The sequence below is a fragment of the Lampetra fluviatilis genome, chromosome 58, assembly GCF_964198595.1.
Source record: "Lampetra fluviatilis chromosome 58, kcLamFluv1.1, whole genome shotgun sequence".
Taxonomy (NCBI): domain Eukaryota; kingdom Metazoa; phylum Chordata; class Hyperoartia; order Petromyzontiformes; family Petromyzontidae; genus Lampetra; species Lampetra fluviatilis.
Genome location: NC_136332.1, coordinates 4,721,288 through 4,740,442, shown reverse-complemented (window position 1 = coordinate 4,740,442; position 19,155 = coordinate 4,721,288). Strand labels below are relative to the sequence as shown.

The following is a 19,155-nucleotide window of genomic DNA, read 5'->3' as shown; positions in this document are numbered from 1 at the left end:
CTGGGGTTTAAATTCGGGACTGGGGTTTAAATGCAGGACTTGGGGTTTAAATGCAGGACTGGGGTTTAAATGCGTGACTGGGGTTTAAATGCAGGACTTGGGGTTTAAATGCAGGACTGGGGTTTAAATGCAGGATTGGGGTTTAAATGCAAGACTGGGGTTTAAATGCAGGACTGGGGTTTAAATTCAGGACTGGGGTTTAAATGCAGGACTTGGGGTTTAAATGCAGGACTGGGGTTTAAATGCAGGACTGATGTTTAAATGCAGGATTAGGGTTTAAATGCAGGATTAGGGTTTCAATGCAGGACTGGGGTTTAAATGCAGGATTGGGGTTTAAATTCAGGACTGGGGTTTAAATTCAGGACTGGGGTTTAAATGCAGGATTGGGGTTTAAATGCAGGATTGGGGTTTAAATTCAGGATTGGGGTTTAAATGCAGGATTGGGGTTTAAATTCAGGACTGGGGTTTAAATGCAGGACTTGGGGTTTAAATGCAGGATTGGGGTTTAAATTCAGGACTGGGGTTTAAATGCAGGACTGGGGTTTAAATGCAGGACTGGGGTTTAAATGCAGGACTGATGTTTAAATGCAGGACTGATGTTTAAATGCAGGATTAGGGTTTAAATGCAGGACTGGGGTTTAAATGCAGGACTGGGGTTTAAATGCAGGACTGATGTTTAAATGCAGGATTAGGGTTTAAATGCAGGATTAGGGTTTCAATGCCGGACTGGGGTTTAAATGCAGGATTGGGGTTTAAATTCAGGACTGGGGTTTAAATTCAGGACTGGGGTTTAAATGCAGGATTGGGGTTTAAATGCAGGATTGGGGTTTAAATTCAGGATTGGGGTTTAAATGCAGGACTTGGGGTTTAAATGCAGGACTGGGGTTTAAATGCAGGACTGATGTTTAAATGCAGGATTAGGGTTTAAATGCAGGATTAGGGTTTCAATGCAGGACTGGGGTTTAAATGCAGGATTGGGGTTTAAATTCAGGACTGGGGTTTAAATTCAGGACTGGGGTTTAAATGCAGGATTGGGGTTTAAATGCAGGATTGGGGTTTAAATTCAGGATTGGGGTTTAAATGCAGGATTGGGGTTTAAATTCAGGACTGGGGTTTAAATGCAGGACTTGGGGTTTAAATGCAGGACTGGGGTTTAAATTCAGGATTGGGGTTTAAATGCAGGACTGGGGTTTAAATGCAGGACTGGGGTTTAAATGCAGGATTAGGGTTTAAATGCAGGACTGGGGTTTAAATGCAGGATTGGGGTTTAAATGCAGGACTGGGGTTTAAATGCAGGACTGGGGTTTAAGTGCAGGATTGGGGTTTAAATGCAGGACTGGGGTTTAAATGCAGGACTGGGGTTTAAATGCAGGATTGGGGTGCAGTGGTTAGCGCTACGCCACGCTACGAACCCCGGCCACCCGAGTTCGATTCCCGCTCACGGCCACCAACGCCAGCGACGAGAATTATCTAAACTGGTCCTGGGCCTCCCCTAGGTCGACTCAGCCTCGCTGGGTGCGGTGCGTGGTGAAGGTCGCCACTAGGGAGACAAAGGCGGCGCGTGCGTGGTTGCCGGCCTTCACCGGTTAACTACCCGCTAACAGCGCTTGCAGTCTGTGACAGACTCTACGGGGGTTCTAGATTTGAAGCTTTCGTGACTGCAAGGATTCATACTCTTAGGTTGTTTCGGTAAAGTCACGTAGGTAAATTTTTTTTAAATTAATCAAAGTCAAATAACACAAATTAAAAAATTCACGACGTTTCGGAAGCAACACTCTACGGGGGGTTTGTGTCTTTTGGAAGGGGGCTGACGGGGGGAGGGGTGCAGAGGGGAGGGGGAGCGGGAGGAAGAAGAGGAGGAGGAGGCAGAACGTTATTTTGTGTTATTTTTTAAAAACTCCGGACCAAATTTGACGTCATTGAGATTAGAAACCCCCCGCTCAAGAAGAAAAAAAAATCGGACCGTGCAACGCGCTTGCTGCTTCGTGTCCTTGTAGGGAGATTCTCTGTCTCTCACCGCTTCAGCTCCTTCGAGCACCCCCCCCCCAACCCTCCTCCACCACCACCACCCCCTGCTCCCCCCCCTACAAAGATAAAGATCCCCCGTATAGCCTTAACAGACTGTAGGGGCAAGTGCTGTTAGTGAGCACCTATGAAGGCCGGCACGGCACACGAGGGGGTGGGTGGCCAGCACCACGCCCGACCGCCTTTGTCTCCCCAGTGGCGATGTTTACACACCGTACCAGGGTACTCATTTGAGGCTGAGTCAACCTAGGGGAGTCCCAGGACCGGTTCAGATAATCGTCACTGGTCTTAGCCGTGAACCGAACCCGGGTCGCCAGGTTCATAGCGCAGCGCGCTAACCGCTACACCACCGCTCCCCCCCCCCCTACACACACACAACCGCACATCCACACGCATCCGCCTTTTGCGGTATTTCTCCGAGTTCACGACCCGGTGGACTTGCGCGTGTGTAGTTTTTGACATCGTTATTATTTAACAAATTATTTTTTTTTGATGGGGGGGGGGGGTCCGATGTTTCAACCCGACCCCCCCCCCTCCACCTGCCCTGTTTCTCTTCTCTCACCCACCAGAGGACCCGGTTGCGTTATTTCATTATTTCCGTGGCGGTGATGGTGATGACGATCGTTATTTTTCTATTTCTTTACAACCCCATTTTCTTGTCACGTGTTTTTTTTTCTCTCTTTTTTTCTTTTCGTGCCGATTAGCAAATTGCTCCCATTCGTGCGAAAATCCGTCCGCCGGGTTCCCAAGCCGCGCCTGCGTTGAGCGGACTTGCCGATCAGCGGTACCAGCGGTGTCAAGATCGCCCCCCCCCCGTAGGAGGAGGCTCGTGAAGGACGCTGTCCGATGCTGCTGCTGCTGCTGCTGGGTCAGTTGGAGGGAAGTCCGCACATTCGTATTCTTAGGTTTTGTCGGTAAAGTCACGTAGGTAAAAAAATGTAAAATTAATAAAAGTTAAATAAAAATAAAATAAAAATCACGACGTTTCGGAGGCAACACAAGCTTCCGTCTTCAGGTGGAACCGTCACAGCCACGACAGCTGTATCAAGTCCGCACCTCCAGCCAACGACGGAGGGCGGAGGAGCGACGCTCACAACAACGAGCGCCGGGTGGCTAAAGCACGGAGAGTTGGCACAGTAGGGGGGCACGGGACGTGCATCGGCCACTCGTCTCAGTCAGTCGCGACCCGTGGCACCTGCGGGGTCTGCCCCGTGACCTCCTCCTGCCAGCGGGCGATCGACGCTTCACGTGGCCTCAACGTGCACCTAGCCTGGCACGAGCGCTGTTGTGACGTGAACCGCCACTCGGCGGCGAGTGGCGGCTGCTTGTTGTTGTTGACATTGTTGTTGTCATTGTTGTTGTTGTGCGCTGCTCGCTAGATGTTTCACAAAGACACACAAGGTGTCCCCCTACTGTTATTCCATACATCAAAGACAAAGATCCCCCGTGTAGCCTTAACAGACTGTTGGGGCAAGTGCTGTTAGCGAGTAGCACAACCTATGAAGGCCGAAACGACACACGAGGGGGTGGGTGGCCAGCACCAAGCCCGGCCGCCTTTGTCTCCCCAGTGACGATGTTTACTACACACCGCAACAGGTCCTCATTTGTGGACGGCTGCTTGCGTTGTGGCCGAAACGTCGTGATAATTATTTTGTCATGTTTTATTTTTATCATTTTATTATTTCCATTCTACGTGACTTTACCGAAAGAACCAAGAAGAAGGTAGGGCACTGATAAGGGGTTGACAAGGTGTGGGGTTATCTCGCGGGGTTCGTCGCGTTAGTGCGCTAACCACTGCACCACCGCTCCTCCCCCTCCCTCCCTCCCTCCCACCCTCACATTATCTCCCCCGTCCGATAGTTTTACGAGGGGTTCTGTCAACAAAGCTCGCCTATTATGGCCCTGAGTTCGTGTGTCGGGGTATTGCTCTTGCGTGTTCGGGAGGCCACGTGGTGGTGGTCTTCCCCCTGGGTTTAACACGTAGTAGGCTTTCGCGACCATTATTATTCATAATCAACGTTTTTGGGTTTAGATCGCGTTATTTATAAATGTGTCGTAACCCTCCACCACCCGACACGGCCAATCAGTAGAAAAAAAAGTGTCACGTTGACAAAAGACAAATTAGTTCACTGCTTTAGCCCACCGGTGTGTTCAAGCGTGAAACCACAACATTTACAATTTGAGTTGTACGACGTTTCGCTGGTAATTGCATCCAGCATCATCGGGCAATTCGCCAGAATGGTGGGTGTAGAGGGGAGCGTTTTTCCGTCACAGTTCCTATGATCACTGTTTCATTGCTTTTATGGCTTTATTTTGGTGATTTCGAAAAGTGTATTTGTTTGGCCATGTTTGTTTGTTGTAGTACGGAGTTAGACTGATGGCCTGAATCTAAGTTGTCTTGTGGTTGTTGTTGTTGTTTGACTTGCATCCCACTGGGATGTTTGCACACAGCGTTGGTGTACACGGTGTTTTTTTCTGCAATATTTTGCTGTCTTTTCTAGGATTTCCAGTTTGCACTCAGTCACATAGTCACTTTAAGATGTTTTTTTGTTCATGTTTTAGCTTTTTGTTTGTTGCGGTTGCACCCGATTCAAGAGCCGAATGGCTCACAGGGCTATACCTAATACATGAACTTGAACTTGAACCTGCCCGACGGGACAGATCGTAGCTCGCGAGCCTAACACTCACTGCAGATGAGACTCCCTTCACCCCCACCTCCAACCTCGCACAACCAGAATCTCGACAATCTCTGCGCCGTATCGGGGCTGCGCGAAGCCGCCCGCCTGACGGAGCGAAACGGGACGCGTTCGGCTTTATAGGCGGAGGCAGACACAGCGGGAAGTTTCTGCTTGGCACGAGTCGCGATGTTTCCCTCGATATCCGCGGGTGTTCGGTTTGGCACGAGTCGCGATGTTTCCCTCGATATCCGCGGGTGTTCGGTTCGTGCGAACGTCACCGCTGCCTTGTGCGGCCGAGCCAATACTACGCGCAACTCACTCTACGCGGTTTGACTTCGGTATACAGTGATCCCTCGTTTATCGCGGTTAATGGGGGCCGGAACCCCTTGCGATAGGTGAAAATCCGCAAAATAGGATTGCCCCCCCCTAGGAATTTCCGTCTATGTGTGTGTGGGTACCAGAATGTTTAAAATATGTATATTTATACTTTATATATTTTACTTAAATCTATTTAATTACAAAACCTTAATATTATACATTCACTCTCTCTCTCATACGATACGTATTATGGTGTTCTTCACTCACCAATGACAGTAGTATCTTGGGACTTGACTCCAATAATGACGACGACGACGATGACACTGACGATGACAATGACGACGATGACAGACCTGTGTGCAGTTCGATGAACGTGATGATGAATGATGATGATGATGGTGTTACTGCACAGGTATAATGAGGCCTTTAAATCAGTTCGAAAAATCCGCGATGCACTGAGGCCGCGAAACTTGAACCGCGAAGTGGCGAGGGATTACTGTATGTGCCTCTAGGCAGGCAAGCCGTCTCACGCACAGAGATACGCGCATCGAGATACGTACACGTATTTTTTTTTACAATTTACACTCTTTTTAAATCCTTTATATTAAGTTCACTTGCTTGCTTGCGTGCTTGCGTGCTTGCTTGCTTGCTTACGACCGTGCAAATCTTTCGGTCGTTTTTTAACCCACTTCCCGTGATCCAATCGAGCTGACATTTTGCACACAGACTCGTTGTGCGTGACAATTAATTTTCGTGAAAATTTTTGTTCCAAAATTGTACACTTTTTAGGACAAAAATATTCTATTTAATTACCAATTGCTTAATGGTGCAATGCAATCATCTGACCCATAGGTGGCAGCCATCTCAAGCCAGAGGACGAGAGGACTCTAGCCGCCACGCATATAAAGGATTTAGAGTGAAAAACTTTGTTTTTACGGGTTATACTTATTTACCAGGTAAGGCGCACTGAGCTCTTTCTCTGATGCGAACCTGGTCAACCCAAATGATAGTTCAACGAAGTGTCTTATCATCTTTCTAGATTTGAAGCTTTCGTGACTGCAAGGATTCATATTCTTAGGTTTTTTCGGTAAAGTCACGTAGGTAAAAAAAAATTAATAAAAGTAAAATAAAAATAAAAAAAAAACGTCGTGATTTTTACTTCATTTTTATTTTACTTTTATTAATTGTAATGTTTTACCTACGTGACTTTACCGAAAAAAACTAAGAATATTCCTTATCATCGTCTGCGATGTGTGGACATTGGGACCTTATGGCGCTACCATAGTGTCCCCGGCTCTCGCACAATGTCCGTGATGCAGTCGTTTTTAGTCTGTTGATGGTGAGCGACGTGGCAATCGACTCATCTGGACGAGCTGTACACTTTCGATTTAAAGCTTCTTTCGTGACTGCAGGGATTCATCTTCTTGGTTCTTTCGGTAAAGTCACGTAGAAGGGAAGTAATAAAATAATAAAAATAAAACATAATAAAATAATTCTCACGACGTTTCAGACGCTGTCTTTCTGACAGCCCTGTTCTTCACCTGAGGACGGCTGCTTGCGTTGTGGCCGAAACGTCGTGAGAATTGTATTTTATGAAGTTTTATTTTTATTATTGTATTATTTCCCTTCTACGTGACTTTACCGAAAGAACCAAGAAAATGAATCCCTGCAGTCACGAAAGCTTTAAATCGAAATTTGATGTCGGATTGATTGGTACCCCAGTCGCGGAGTTATGTAACACCCGTTGAGAAAAAAAGTGTCCCAGAAATAAAAAAATATTTAATTGCCTCGGCCAGTTTTGCATTATTTGGCACCCCGGGGTACCGCCATGAGGATCAATTACAGCAGCCAAATAATTCCCAACTCGCGACGTTGATTCTAAATGTGGGAGGGGAAAACCGGAGGACCCGGAGAAAAATCCACGCGACCACGGGGAGATAGAGAGAGAGAGATGCAAACTCCACATCTACAGCAGGCATTAGGGTCGGGATCAAACCCCACGACCTCCTGTACACCAGGCGAGGTAGTTAACATCTCCTAGCCACCGTGATGATGATGAGAGAGAGAGACACGCAAACTCCAAATATACAGCAGGCGTCAGGTTCGAGATCGAACCCATGATCTCCTGTATACCAGGCGAGGTAGTTAACATCTCCTAGCCACCGTGATGATGATGAGAGAGAGAGACACGCAAACTCTAAGAATACAGCAGCAGGCGTCAGGGTCGTTATCAAACCCACGACATCCTGAATGCCAGGCGAGGTAGTTAACATCTCTGAGCCACCAACACCTCCTCTACCACCACCATCTCTACCGACACAACCACTTCTACCATCACCATCACCACCACCTCCACCACAAACTTAACCACCACCACAAACTCCACCATCACCACAACCACAAACTGCCCCACTACCACCACAAACTCAACCACCGCCACAAACTCCATTACAACAACCACCACCACCGCCATCACCACCACAATCTCTACTACAACCACCACCACAAACTGCCCCACCACCACCACCACCACAAACTCAACCACCACAACAACCACCACCACAAACTGCCTCACCACCACTACAAACTCAACCACCACCACCACCGACGCCACCACCACCAGAATCTCCACAACAACAACCACCACCACAATCTCCACTACAACAACCACCACCGCCACCTCCACCGCCACAAACTCAACCATCACCACCGCCACCGCCACCAGAATCTCCACCACAACAACCACCACCACAATCTCCACTACAACCACCACCACAATCTCCACTACAACAACAACCACCACCACCACAACAACCACCGCCACCGCCACCACCACAAACTGCCCCACCACCACCACAAACTGCCCCACCACCGCCGCCACAAACGCAACCACCACCACCACAATCTCCACTACAACAACCACCACCACCACAACAACCACCACCACCGCCACCACCACCGCCACAAACTGCCCCACCACCGCCACAAACTGCCCCACCACCACCAGAATCTCCATAACAACAACCACCACCACCACCACCACAACCACCGCCACCACCGCCACCACCACCGACCCGCCGTCCGGGGCCTGCACTCACGTAGATGAGCCCCGAGTAGTAGCGGTCCTTGAGGTTGTGCAGCACCGACGCCTCGTTGAGGCACGTGAGCTCCGCCATGTCCTCCACCTTGGAGAACTTGGGCGGGTTCATCTTCTGGACATCTCCCTGGCTCACGGTGATCTTCTTGCTGCTCTCCACTAGCTCCACCAGCACCTCGTCACCCTTTTCCTCTGCGGGGGGCAAACACGCGGAATGGATTTACTCCGACGGCGGACGGGATTTCGGATCGAGGGCTGGTTTTTTAAAAATCCTTTAGGTTAAGTTCGCTCGCTCGCTCGCTTGCTTGCGCGCTTAGGACCGTGCAAATCTTTCGGTCGTTTTTTTAACCCACTTCCCGTGATCCAATCGAGCTGACATTTTGCACACAGACTCGTTGTGCGTGACAATGCATTTTTGTGAAAATTTTTGTTCCAAATTTTTACACTGTTTAGCGAATGCTTTTAAAATATTTATTTACCAATTGGTTAATGCTGGCACACAATCATCTGACCCATAGGTGGCACCCATCTCAAGCCAGACGACGAGAGGACTCTAGCCGCCCCGCTGCCACGCATATAAAGGATTTATAGTAAAAAGAAACTTTGTTTTTACGGGTTAATTTTTTTTTACTGGAATTTTTTTTTTTTCAAACGAAACTTTTTTTTTTGCCTTTTAAAAAATCAGTTAAGGCCCCAAACTTAGTTTTGTAGGTCTTTTTTAAAGAAGCGACCTGACCATCTTCATCATTGGACCTCCTTTGCTAGTACCAAAATATAATAATATGGTTTTCTTATTCATATTCTTAGGTTTTTTTCGGTAAAGTCACGTAGGTAAAAAAATTTAAGAACCAAAGAGTCGGTATTAATTTACTTTTCAGAAGCGACCTGGCCACAAATCATCGCTCAACAAAGCGGCTTATCCCGTGGAAATGTTCTAGCAAGCGAAGTCATCTAAATCACATCAGTGGGCGTTGCTAAATGTGGATGAGCTACTCTGTAGACCTGTCATTTAATGATGGTCAGATCTAATAATAATTCTGGCAACAAAACTGAAACCTTTTTTTACAAGAATTCATGTCTCGTCTCAAGACGAGGCACAAAAGAAAGCTGTCTCTGGTGGTGGACCAATCAGCTTCAAGGATAATGCAAATATTATCAGAGCGTGTTTTTTGTTTGCATTTTGACCGCAAGTATGGTGGTTAATGCAGACATGAATCCTGGTAAAAATGTTTCAGTTTTGTTGCCACAAAAAAGGGGAAAACCCCCTATTATTAGATCTGACCATCATTAAATGACAGGTCTACGGAGTGGCTCATCACCCACCCTACCCACTCACCCTACCCACTCACCCCACCCACCCCCACCCATCCACCAAACCCCACCCACCCCACCCACCACCCTCACCCCACTCACCCCATCCCCTACCTACCCCACTCACCCCACTCACCATCACCCACCCCATCCACCAAACCCCACCTACCCCACTCACCCCACCCACCCCACCCACCCCACCCACCCCACCCACCCACTCACCCCATCCACCCCACTCACCCACCCACCCCAACCACCAACCCACCCCACCCACTCACCCCACCAACCCACCCCACTCACCTCACCCACCCCACTCACCCCAAACACCTACCCACCCCACCCCACCTACCCCATCCACCCCACCCCACCCACCCCACCCACCCCCCCACCCACCCACCCCCCCCCACCCACCCACCCACCCCCCCCCACCCACCCACCCACCCCACCCACCCCACCCACCCCCGCACCTTTGACGCTGGCCGCCTCGAACCCATGCTTCTCGGAGGGCACCCACACGAGCCGCTTGGCGCTCCAGTCGGCCTGCGCCGCGGGGTTATTCACGGCGCCCTTGTCCACGAACAGGTACTGCTCAGCCTCCACGTCCACCGACGACGCCTTGGCAGGGGGGGTCACCGCTGGGGCAGCAGCCGCTGGAGCAGCCGCCGACTTGGTGACGGTTGGAGTGGCCGTGACACGACCCGGTGCCACCTTGCCCGGTGGCTGTGACCGCATTGGGCCCGGCATGGTGCTGCTGCTGATGCTGGAGCTGATGTAGCTGTTGCTGTAGCTGCTGCTGCTGCTGGAGCTGCTGTAGCTGCTGCTGTAGCTGCTGTAGTTGCTGCTGCTGTAGCTGTAGTAGCTGCTGCTGCTGCTGATGTAGTTGCTGCTGCTGTAGCTGCTGTAGTTGCTGCTGCTGCTGTAGAAGCTGCTGCTGCTGTAGCTGCTGCTGCTGCTGCAGCTGCTGCGGCTGCTGTAGCTGCTGCTACTGCTGGAGCTGCTGCTGCTACTGCTGTAGCTGCTGTAGTTGCTGCTGCTGCTGCTGCTGTAGCCGCTGCTGCTGCTGGTGAAGTAGTAGCTGGTGCCACTGGATGTGTCGCTTGAAGTCTTCGTGGGAGTCGCTTGGCAATTCCCGAGGCTGGCGACAGACAGGGGACACCGTGTTGATTAGCGCGGTTGGCTACGTACGGTGCGAAAGAAGTTCAACGCACATACATGCACGACGGCAAATGACGAGTGATTCGAATTCCGTGCGTTGTGGGTAACCTACGTTGCGCGCACGTCAAAAGGCAATTATTGTCCACATGGCGTCTGACTGTCTTAACACAGAGACCCATAGACTCACACAGAGACACAGACTCACACAGAGACCCATAGACTCACACAGAGACTCATAGACTCACACAGATACCCATAGACTCGCACAGAGACTCATAGACTCACACAGAGACCCATAGACTTACACAGAGACCCATAGACTCGCACGGAGACCCATAAACTCACACAGAGACCCATAGACTCACACAGAGACCCATAGACTTACACAGAGACCCATAGACTCACACAGAGACCCATAGCCTCACATAGAGACCCATAGACTCACACAGAGACCCATAGACTCATACAGAGACCCATAGACTTACACAGAGTCCCATAGACTCACACAAAGACCCATAGACTCACACAGAGACCCATACCATAGACTCACACAGAGACCCATAGACTTACATAAAACCCACAGACTCACACAGAGACCCATAGACTCACACAGAGACCCATAGACTTACATAAAAACCCACAGACTTGCATAGACTGAGTTGTGATTAAACTGTCTCGGTCCGGTCACCAAAAACTTGCACGCGAATTTAACCCCCCCCACTCTCGCCCACCTTCACATAAAATTAGATGCTTCATTTAACTTTGGCTGAGTTCCAGCTCTGAGCCTTGTGGAACGGTGAGCTGATCGTCATGTGACGAACCCTCAACGCAGGGCACATCAAAGCCGTTCGCTTAATGTGGATAACGAGCTCGATTTGAAGTGGACCCTCAGCAGTATTTGCTGAGACGTGATTTTTATCAGACGCATGATGATACACTACTAGCGGCGGAGTTACGCACTCTCCTGCCCTCGCTCTCATCTCACTCCACTCCGCTCCCCTCTCATCTCACTCCACTCCCCTCCACGCACTCTCCTACCTCTCCCCTCTCATCTCACTCCACTCCGCTCCCCTTTCATCTCACTCCACTCCCCTCCACGCACTCTCCTACCTCTCCCATCTCATCTCACTCCACTCCGCTCCCCTTTCATCTCACTCCACTCCCCTCCACGCACTCTCCTACCTCTCCCCTCTCATCTCACTCCACTCCGCTCCCCTTTCATCTCACTCCACTCCCCTCCACGCACTCTCCTACCTCTCCCATCTCATCTCACTCCACGCACTCTCCTACCTCTCCCCTCTCATCTCACTCCACTCCCCTCCACGCACTCACCAACCTCTCCCCGCTCATCTCACTCCACACACGCACTCTCCTACCTCTGCCCTCCCATCTCACTCTACCCCCCCCCCACACACTCTCCTGCCTCTCCCTTCCCATCTCACTCCACTCCGCTCCACGCACTCTCCTACCTCTCCCCTCTATCTCACTCAGCTCCTCTTCACCCACTCTCCTACCTCTCCCCTCTCATCTCACTCCACTCCCCTCCACACACTCCCCTACCTCTCCCCTCTCATCTCACTCCACTCCCCTCCACACACTCCCCTACCTCTCCCCTCTCATCTCACTCAACTCCCCTCCACGCACTCTCCTACCTCTCCCCTCACATCTCACTCCACTCCCCTCCACGCACTCCCCTATCTCTCCCCTCTCATCTCACTCCACTCCCCTCCACGCACTCTCCTACCTCTCCCCTCTCATCTCACTCAACTCCCCTCCACGCACTCTCCCACCACTCATCTCTCATCTCACTCCACTCCCCTCCACGCACTCTCCTGCCTCTCCCCTCTCATCTCACTCCACTCCCCTCCACGCACTCTCCTGCCTCTCCCCTCTCATCTCACTCCACTCCCCTCCACGCACTCTCCTGCCTCTCCCCTCTCATCTCACTCCACTCCCCTCCACGCACTCTCCTGCCTCTCCCCTCTCATCTCACTCCACTCCCCTCCACGCACTCTCCTGCCTCTCCCCTCTCATCTCACTCAACTCCCCTCCACGCACTCTCCCACCACTCATCTCTCATCTCACTCCATTCCCCTCCACGCACTCTCCTGCCTCTCCCCTCTCATCTCACTCCACTCCCCTCCACGCACTCTCCTACCTCTCCCCTCTCATCTCACTCCACTCCCCTCCACGCTCTCTCCTACCTCTCCCCTCTCATCTCACTCTACTCCCCTCCACGCACTCTCCTGCCTCTCCCCTCTCATCTCACTCCACTCCCCTCCACGCACTCTCCTGCCTCTCCCCTCTCATCTCACTCAACTCCCCTCCACGCACTCTCCCACCACTCATCTCTCATCTCACTCCACTCCCCTCCACGCACTCTCCTGCCTCTCCCCTCTCATCTCACTCCACTCCCCTCCACGCACTCTCCTGCCTCTCCCCTCTCATCTCACTCAACTCCCCTCCACGCACTCTCCCACCACTCATCTCTCATCTCACTCCACTCCCCTCCACGCACTCTCCTGCCTCTCCCCTCTCATCTCACTCCACTCCCCTCCACGCACTCTCCTACCTCTCCCCTCTCATCTCACTCCACTCCCCTCCACGCACTCTCCTGCCTCTCCCCTCTCATCTCACTCAACTCCCCTCCACGCACTCTCCCACCACTCATCTCTCATCTCACTCCACTCCCCTCCACGCACTCTCCTGCCTCTCCCCTCTCATCTCACTCCACTCCCCTCCACGCACTCTCCTGCCTCTCCCCTCTCATCTCACTCAACTCCCCTCCACGCACTCTCCCACCACTCATCTCTCATCTCACTCCACTCCCCTCCACGCACTCTCCTGCCTCTCCCCTCTCATCTCACTCCACTCCCCTCCACGCACTCTCCTACCTCTCCCCTACCTCTCCCAAACAAAAACCGGCATCATAAGTTCAACTCCCACTCACGGCCAACATCAGGGGCGATTCACTTAACCAGTCCTGGCGCTCCCCTAGGTCGACTCAGCCTCAACGGATCACCTTTGGGCGTCCCCCCCCCCAAAAAAAAAAACCTTCCACGCTGGGGAGACAAAGGCGGCCGGGCGCCGTTGTGGCCACACCAGCCCTTCGCGCACTACTTTAAATAGGCGCTCGCTAACAGCACTTGTGTGGGCTACACAACGAATCATCATTTATTTGTGGGCCGCTGTTTCGCGCGTGCCTTGCGACTGGCATCATCAGAAAGGATTTTTTTTAAAAGCTGTGAACTAATTATTTCATCTTCTTGGTTCTTTCGGTAAAGTCACGTGGAAGGGAAATAATAAAATAATAAAAATAAAACATAATAAAATAATTCTCACGACGTTTCGGCCACAACGCAAGCAGCCGTCCCCAGGTGAAGAACAGGTCTGTAGGAAAGACAGACCTGTTCTTCACCTGAGGACGGCTACTTGCGTTATGGCCGAAACGTCGTGAGAATTATTTTATAATGTTTTATTTTTATTATTTTATTATTTCCCTTCTACGTGACTTTACCGAAAGAACCAAGAAGATGAATCCCTGCAGTCACGAAAGCTTTAAATCGAAATTTAATTATTTTATTTTCCTGCCAGGTAAGGGCCCACTGCTCAGGCTACGATGGCCGATTTGCTTTTCAGAAGCGACCTGGACATCACGAATGACAGCTCAATGGAAGTGGCCTCATCGTCAAACGTGGGGAAATTCACGGCAGCGAAATAACTCTCAAGCGCTTGTTTATACATTTGCGGAGGGGATCAAAAGCGGAGGACCCGGAGAAAAATCCACGCGACCACGCTGAAGAGAGAGAGAGACGCACATTTTAAATATACAGCAGCAGGCGTCAGGTTCGGGATCGAACCCACGACCTCCTGTACACCAGGCGAGGTAGTTAACATCTCCTAGCCACCGTGATGATGATGATGATGAGAGAGACACGCAAACCCCAAATATACAGCAGGCGTCAGGGTTTTGGATCGAACCCACGACCTCCTGTACACCAGGCGAGGTAGTCAACATCTCCTAGCCACCGTGGCATCCGCGTGATCAGCAGTGACAAACGTGAAACTAAAATTGAAAAGTGTGCAGAGAGGCCTGGAGAGATGCATGCTGGGAAGAACATTGCGAGACACACAGCGAGATGGGAACACGTGGACGAGAGAACCTGAACCGTATTCTTAGGTTTTTTCGGTAAAGTCACGTAGGTAAAAATTTAAAATTAAAATTAATAAAAGTTAAATAAAAAGTAAAATAAAAAATAAATGATACAGCTATCGTGCTGTGACGGTTCCACCTGAAAACGGAAGCTTGTGTTGCCTCCGAAACGTCGTGATTTTTATTTTATTTTTTATTTTACTTTTATTAATTTTAATTGTAATTTTTTACCTACGTGACTTTACCGAAAAAACAGAAGAATATGAATCCTTGCAGTCACGAAAGCTTCAAATCTAGAACATGAACCGATTAGAGGCATGCATCTCCATCCAGCAGGGGACAGACCACGACGCCTCTGCTAACAGCATGGAGACATGCCACGCTTTGATTTTAATTGAGATGCAAAGAGAGAGAAAGAAACGCGTGGATGAGAGAACACGCGCAGGTCATAGCCATCGTTCATCTCCATCCAGGAGCGGCTAGATCGTGGTGATCGTGATAAAATGATAATGGAGGTGAGGGGGGTGGAGGGGAAGATTCACGCTTGGATTTAGACCAAGAAACAAAAGAGAGAGAGTGGATTATAATTTTTTTTCAAATTTGAATTTCGATATTCTTAGTTTTTTTCGGTAAAGTCACGTAGGTAAAAAAATTTAAATTAATAAAAGTAAAATAAAACAAAATAAAAAATTCACGACGTTTCGGAAGCAACACAAGCCTTCCCGTCTTTCAGGTGGAACCGTCACAGCCACGACGGCTGTATCAAGCAGAGGTGTGGACTCGAGTCATGTGACTTGGACTCGAGTCAGACTCGAGTCATGAATTTGATGACTTGCGACTCGACTTGGACTTGCATAACAATGACTTTGTCCCACCTCTGGTATCAAGTAAATGAGAGATCGCAAGAATTACCACCCCGTGTATATCTAATGGTTGAGTTGGCAACACGTGGACGCGTGCCACGTGTTGCGCCAGCGCGCGCGACACTGCTGCCTCAGAGGCGATGGGGATGGCGATGGGATTAAGACCCCCCCCCCTCTCTTCCCCCCCCCCCCCCCACCACCGATTGTTTAAACAATTGCTGCGCCTGGAGATGGAGTCGAAACGTCGGCCGTCGGTTCTCAAAGTCCAGCGGTGCTACTCAAAACAAACAAAAAAAGATTACAGCCATTGTAGCAGCAGTAGCAGTATCAGCAGTAGTAGCAGCAGTAGTAGCAGCAACAGCAACATCAGCAGCAGCTGTAGCAGCAGCAGCAACAGCAGCAGGAGCATCATCAGCAGCAGTAGCAACAACATCAGCTGCAGCAACAGCAGCAGCATCATCAGCAGCAGCGCCAGCAGCAGTAGCAGCATCGCTTCATTAAAAACATGTTAAAGCGCTAGACATTTCGATAGCGTACGGCAAAAAAACCGGTAACCGTTATTTAACCGGGGTTCCTGTTCCTTACGCGTTGGCGGTGAACGCAACGACAAAGCCCCCCCGCCCCCCGCGATAAACAAATCCGGACGATCTTCTTGGTTCTTTCGGTAAAGTGACGTAGAAGGGAAATAATAAAATAATAGAAATAAAATATAAAACCAGATCTGTCTGGTTTTCACCTGAGGACGGCTGCTTGCGTTGTGGCCGAAACGTCGTGAGAATTATTTTATTATGTTTTATTTGTATTATTTTATTATTTCCCTTCTACGTGACTTTACCGAAAGAACCAAGAAGATGACTCCCTGCAGTCACGAAAGCTTTAAATCGAAATCCGAACGATGTTGACAACCAGACTGGGAATGGAGTGGCAGCCAGTTGATGAAACGAGTCGTAAAGTACAACCACCGTGGAGATGGAGCGATGTGATTCAGCTCTTGAACAACAAGACTCTGGGTGGACGTGATGGAGGTGGAGGGATGGAATTCAGCTCTTGTACAACAAGACTCTGGGTGGACGTGATGGAGGTGGAGCGATGGGATTCAGCTCTTGTACAACAAGACTCTGGGTGGACGTGATGGAGGTGGAGCGATGGGATTCAGCTCTTGTACAACAAGACTCTGGGTGGATGTGGTGGAGGTGGAGCGATGGATTCAGCTCTTGTACAACAAGACTCTGGGTGGACGTGGTGGAGGTGGAGGGATGGGATTCAGCTCTTGTACAACAAGACTCTGGGTGGATGTGGTGGAGGTGGAGCGATGGGATTCAGCTCTTGTACAACAAGACTCTGGGTGGACGTGGTGGAGGTGGAGCGATGGGATTCAGCTCTTGTACAACAAGACTCTGGGTGGATGTGATGGAGGTGGAGGGATGGAATTCAGCTCTTGTACAACAAGACTCTGGGTGGACGTGATGGAGGTGGAGCGATGGATTCAGCTCTTGTACAACAAGACTCTGGGTGGATGTGGTGGAGATGGAGCGATGTGATTCAGCTCTTGTACAACAAGACTCTGGGTGGACGTGGTGGAGGTGGAGGGATGGGATTCAGCTCTTGTACAACAAGACTCTGGGTGGATGTGGTGGAGGTGGAGGGATGGAATTCAGCTCTTGTACAACAAGACTCTGGGTGGACGTGATGGAGGTGGAGCGATGGGATTCAGCTCTTGTACCACAAGACTCTGGGTGGATGTGGTGGAGGTGGAGCGATGGGATTCAGCTCTTGTGCAACAAGACTCTGGGTGGATGTGGTGGAGGTGGAGGGATGGAATTCAGCTCTTGTGCAACAAGACTCTGGGTGGATGTGATGGAGGTGGAGCGATGGGATTCAGCTCTTGTACCACAAGACTCTGGGTGGATGTGATGGAGGTGGAGGGATGTGATTCAGCTCTTGTACCACAAGACTCTGGGTGGATGTGATGGAGGTGGAGGGATGGGATTCAGCTCTTGTACAACAAGACTCTGGGTGGATGTGATGGAGGTGGAGGGATGTGATTCAGCTCTTGTACCACAAGGCTCTGGGTGGATGTGATGGAGGTGGAGGGATGTGATTCAGCTCTTGTACCACAAGACTCTGGGTGGATGTGGTGGAGGTGGAGGGATGGAATTCAGCTCTTGTGTCACAAAATCCACGGTGTGGATTGCAACAAAGGTCAACCACTGTGGAGACGGAGCGATGGAATTCAGCTCGCGTGCCCGGGGTGCAGGATTGACTTTAACTTTCACGGAATCCGTGAGAGGCATTTCTTTTAAATTATCCAGCAGCGAATTTAACCGTGGCTGACAATGGCCGGCTGATGATGATGATTTTGTTGAAGATAACGATGATGATGATGTGGTTGATGAAAATGATGATGATGTTGATGTGGTTGATGAAAATGATGATGATGATGAAAACGATGATGATGATGTTGATGAAGACGATGATGATGATGATGTGGTTGATGAAAATGATGATGATGATGAAAATGATGATGATGTTTTTGATGAAAACGATGATGATTATGTTTTTGATGAAAATTATGATGATTACGTGGTTGATGAAAACGATGATGTTCTTAATGATGTCGATGATGTGTAAGGAAATGGGGGGTGGGTGGGAGAGGGGGGGGTTTCCCTTACCTGAGATCTGAGAGAATTCACGACCTCCACTCGCCCTCGCCTCCCGAGAAGAAGACGCGGATGAGAGTCGCGATGCCTTCTCCTGCTGATGCCTCCTCCTGGTTCCTCCTCCTCCTGGTTCCTCCTCCTCCTGGTTCCTCCTCCACCTCCGAGAGCCCCTCCCGAACCTCCCCCACAGCACCCAACCACAGCGGGCCAGGGAGGGCCGACAGCGGGGGGGCAGCGGGGGGGGGGGCAGGGAAGGGGGTGGTGGTGGAGGTAGTGGTGGTAGTGGTAGTGGTGGTAGTGGTGGGGGTAGTGGTGGTGGTAGTAGTGGTGGTAGTAGTGGTGATGATAGTGGTGGGGGTGATGGTGGAAGTGGTGGTGGGGGTAGTGGTGGTGGTAGTAGTGGTGGTGGTAGGGGTAGTGGTGGTAGTGGTGGGGGTGATGGTGGAAGTGGTGGTGGGGGTAGTGGTGGTGGTAGTAGTGGTGGTGGTGGTGGTAGGGGTAGTGGTGGTAGTGGTGGGGGTAGTGGTGGTGGTAGTAGTAGTGGTAGTAGTGGTGGTAGTAGTGGTGGTGGTGGTAGTGGTGGTGGTAGTGGTGGTGGTAGTGCTGGTAGTGGTAGCGGTGGTGGTAGTGGTGGTAGTGGTAGTGTTGGTGGTGGTGGCAGTGGTAGTAGTGGTGGTAGTGGTGGTAGTGGTGGTGGTGGTGGTAGTGGTGGTGGTAGTGGTGGTGGTGGTGTTAGTGGTGGTGGTGGTAGTGGTGGTGATGGTAGTGGTGGTGGTGGTAGTGATGGTAGTGGTGGTGGTAGTGGTGGTGGTAGTGGTGGTGAGTCCAGTTCACCATGGCAGTCCAGTTTACCGTGGGAGTCCAGTTCACCATGGGAGTCCAGTTCACCATGGCA

General features: G+C 50.5%; 1 protein-coding gene across 1 annotated transcript in view; it reads right to left on the bottom strand.

The window, feature by feature from the left end:
* The window catches only part of LOC144950428 (myosin-10-like), a 125,087-nt gene extending 106,664 nt beyond the window's left edge, over positions 1–18,423 (bottom strand). The window contains exons 1-3 of the mRNA XM_078880531.1: positions 18,273–18,423; positions 9,897–10,564; positions 8,120–8,310 (exon numbers count right to left, since the gene is read on the bottom strand). Of these exons, the coding sequence (XP_078736657.1) occupies positions 8,120–8,310; positions 9,897–10,173 (468 nt within the window). The 5' untranslated portion in view covers positions 10,174–10,564; positions 18,273–18,423. The remainder of the gene's footprint in view (positions 1–8,119; positions 8,311–9,896; positions 10,565–18,272) is intronic.
* Positions 18,424–19,155: the final 732 nt, after the last annotated feature.